Source organism: Rhagoletis pomonella, unplaced genomic scaffold, assembly GCF_013731165.1.
Source record: "Rhagoletis pomonella isolate Grant_MI unplaced genomic scaffold, Rhpom_1.0 Rhpom_scaffold_23429, whole genome shotgun sequence".
NCBI classification, from domain to species: domain Eukaryota; kingdom Metazoa; phylum Arthropoda; class Insecta; order Diptera; family Tephritidae; genus Rhagoletis; species Rhagoletis pomonella.
This window is the reverse complement of record NW_023481940.1, coordinates 1-1897: the sequence shown is the minus strand read 5'-3', so window position 1 is coordinate 1897 and position 1897 is coordinate 1. Positions and strand designations below refer to the sequence as shown.

General features: G+C 39.3%; 1 protein-coding gene across 1 annotated transcript; it reads right to left on the bottom strand.

Annotated features, from left to right (window-relative positions):
- Positions 1–476: 476 nt before the first annotated feature.
- LOC118732619 lies at positions 477–1346 on the bottom strand. Its single transcript, XM_036461749.1, has one exon. It carries the CDS (start codon positions 1344–1346, stop codon positions 477–479), a length of 870 nt encoding a protein of 289 aa, XP_036317642.1.
- Positions 1347–1897: the final 551 nt, after the last annotated feature.

Here is a 1897-nt window from a genome sequence, read left to right as displayed (position 1 = left end):
CTCTGTTTAACGGCAGTCGGAAATCAAAGAGGGTGTTTTATGAAGCTACGCGGAAAGCACGGAAATTCCGCGACAATTACATTGCACGCGGTGGCCGTACGGAACTACCGGCAACAAACACCTTTGAAAAGCCTCGATGCCACGGTCGCAGCACCGTACAACAACATAAAGCTCGCCGATCCCCACTTCCACATCGCAGCTCCCGTCCGCTTAGTGCTAGGTGCCGAAGTTTTCCCGAAGATGTTGTTAGGCGCAATTCCAGCGGGAACTCTCGGTCCGCTACTAGCGCAAAACACCATTTTCGGATGGGTATTGTCAGGCGCATGTTAAAACCGCATTTCTTTGTTTTTATTTTCAATACTATTTATTTTCCTAGTTAAGTTTATTTTTGTTAATAATGAATTACACATAACCACTGAATTGTTTTCTTATCTTTATTGAATTAAAGTGCAGATGAATTTTTGAAACCCACGTCTTTAAATAATACTTTCTTCTACCTTACCGAATTTAGGTACACGGACAACGGCAACGAAGAACACTGTTCGAAAATCCTGTTCGGAATAAATTTGTACTTTAGTTTCGCGAATATTTCCCTTAGATAGTGGGATAATATGAAACTTATTACTACCGATTAGCTGTGTGAATTTTTTTACAAGAGCGCTTGGATTCTCTTCTCTTATAAAAATGGGCGGAGGTTTGGCATTAGTAGCTTTTGCAGCACCTTCAGAAATTTGGCTATTCACATCATCGGCATTGTCACTTAGCAGTGCAAATCTATTCGTACTGACTTGCTGAGTTGAGGTAAGGCGGTTTATTTTTGTCTTACTGCCCGTTGAATTTTGCGGACTAAGTTTTCTTTTTATTGTAACATAGCGGTCCATTCCAGTCTGTATGGCCGCATTTTTAGTTGTTTCGTTTTTCAACCTTTCTTGCGCTTTACCTTTGTTGCCAGCGCTTGCACTCAAGTTAATTTGTGCTTGTGCAGCAAGAATAGGCCGGGCTGTTGACACCGCTGTGCAGTCGGCAGGTACCGGTGTGTTTGTTGTTGTTGTTGCCGCTATATTTGGGGATATGTTATCGCTTACCGAATTTGAATTTGAAATGTGATATGGCACAGGTGAAGCGCACTCTTCACTCCAAGACATCGGAGTCGTCAATGGTAAGTTTGGAGGACAAGTCCGCTGACCTGAATCTTGAGGGGGTTTGAGGGTGGTCGATGGATTGGGCTTTGCGCTTTCGCTGTCACTCTGGGACCGAATAGAGAAATATGCGTTGTTGCGTTGAACTGAAAGCCGGCGCTCATTTTGCTCGCGTTGCTTTTGAGCTCGGATTTCAGCTTGACTCATCGCTTTCTGTTTTCATTTGGTTTGTTTGTTTATTTTTTATTTTTATTTTTATTTTTTTTTTTGTTTTATTAAATTAGCACAATATTTAATGACTACGGAGCGAACTTAAAAACACGTCCGCACTCTTCGACTGTTGAAATACTATTATATTAAAATTAATTTTGTTTTAGATTCTAATTAAAATATTTGCAATTTAGGAGAAACCTTGAAGATTTTTTTTAATTTTTGTACAAAGTTTGATCCAAAACCTGAGATCTACCACATTTTTTTGAAATCTGCCACTTTTTTTTAGATTCTACCACACAAATTTTTTGTAAGTCCGATCACTGATTCCTTTGCCATTTCTTAAGATAAATTATCAATTTAAACATTGCTGTAAGCAGCGAAATGTCTCATCTTGAATCACATACATAATTACGTATTTTTCACCGGGTAAACAGAAATAAAATTACGTGCAAGTATACCTGTGCGTCACCCTTTGAAAAACGCGGTTTTTGACCTTAAGCCCAGATTTTGAGGGTGTATTTAAAATTCTGAGTATGCAGATTTTA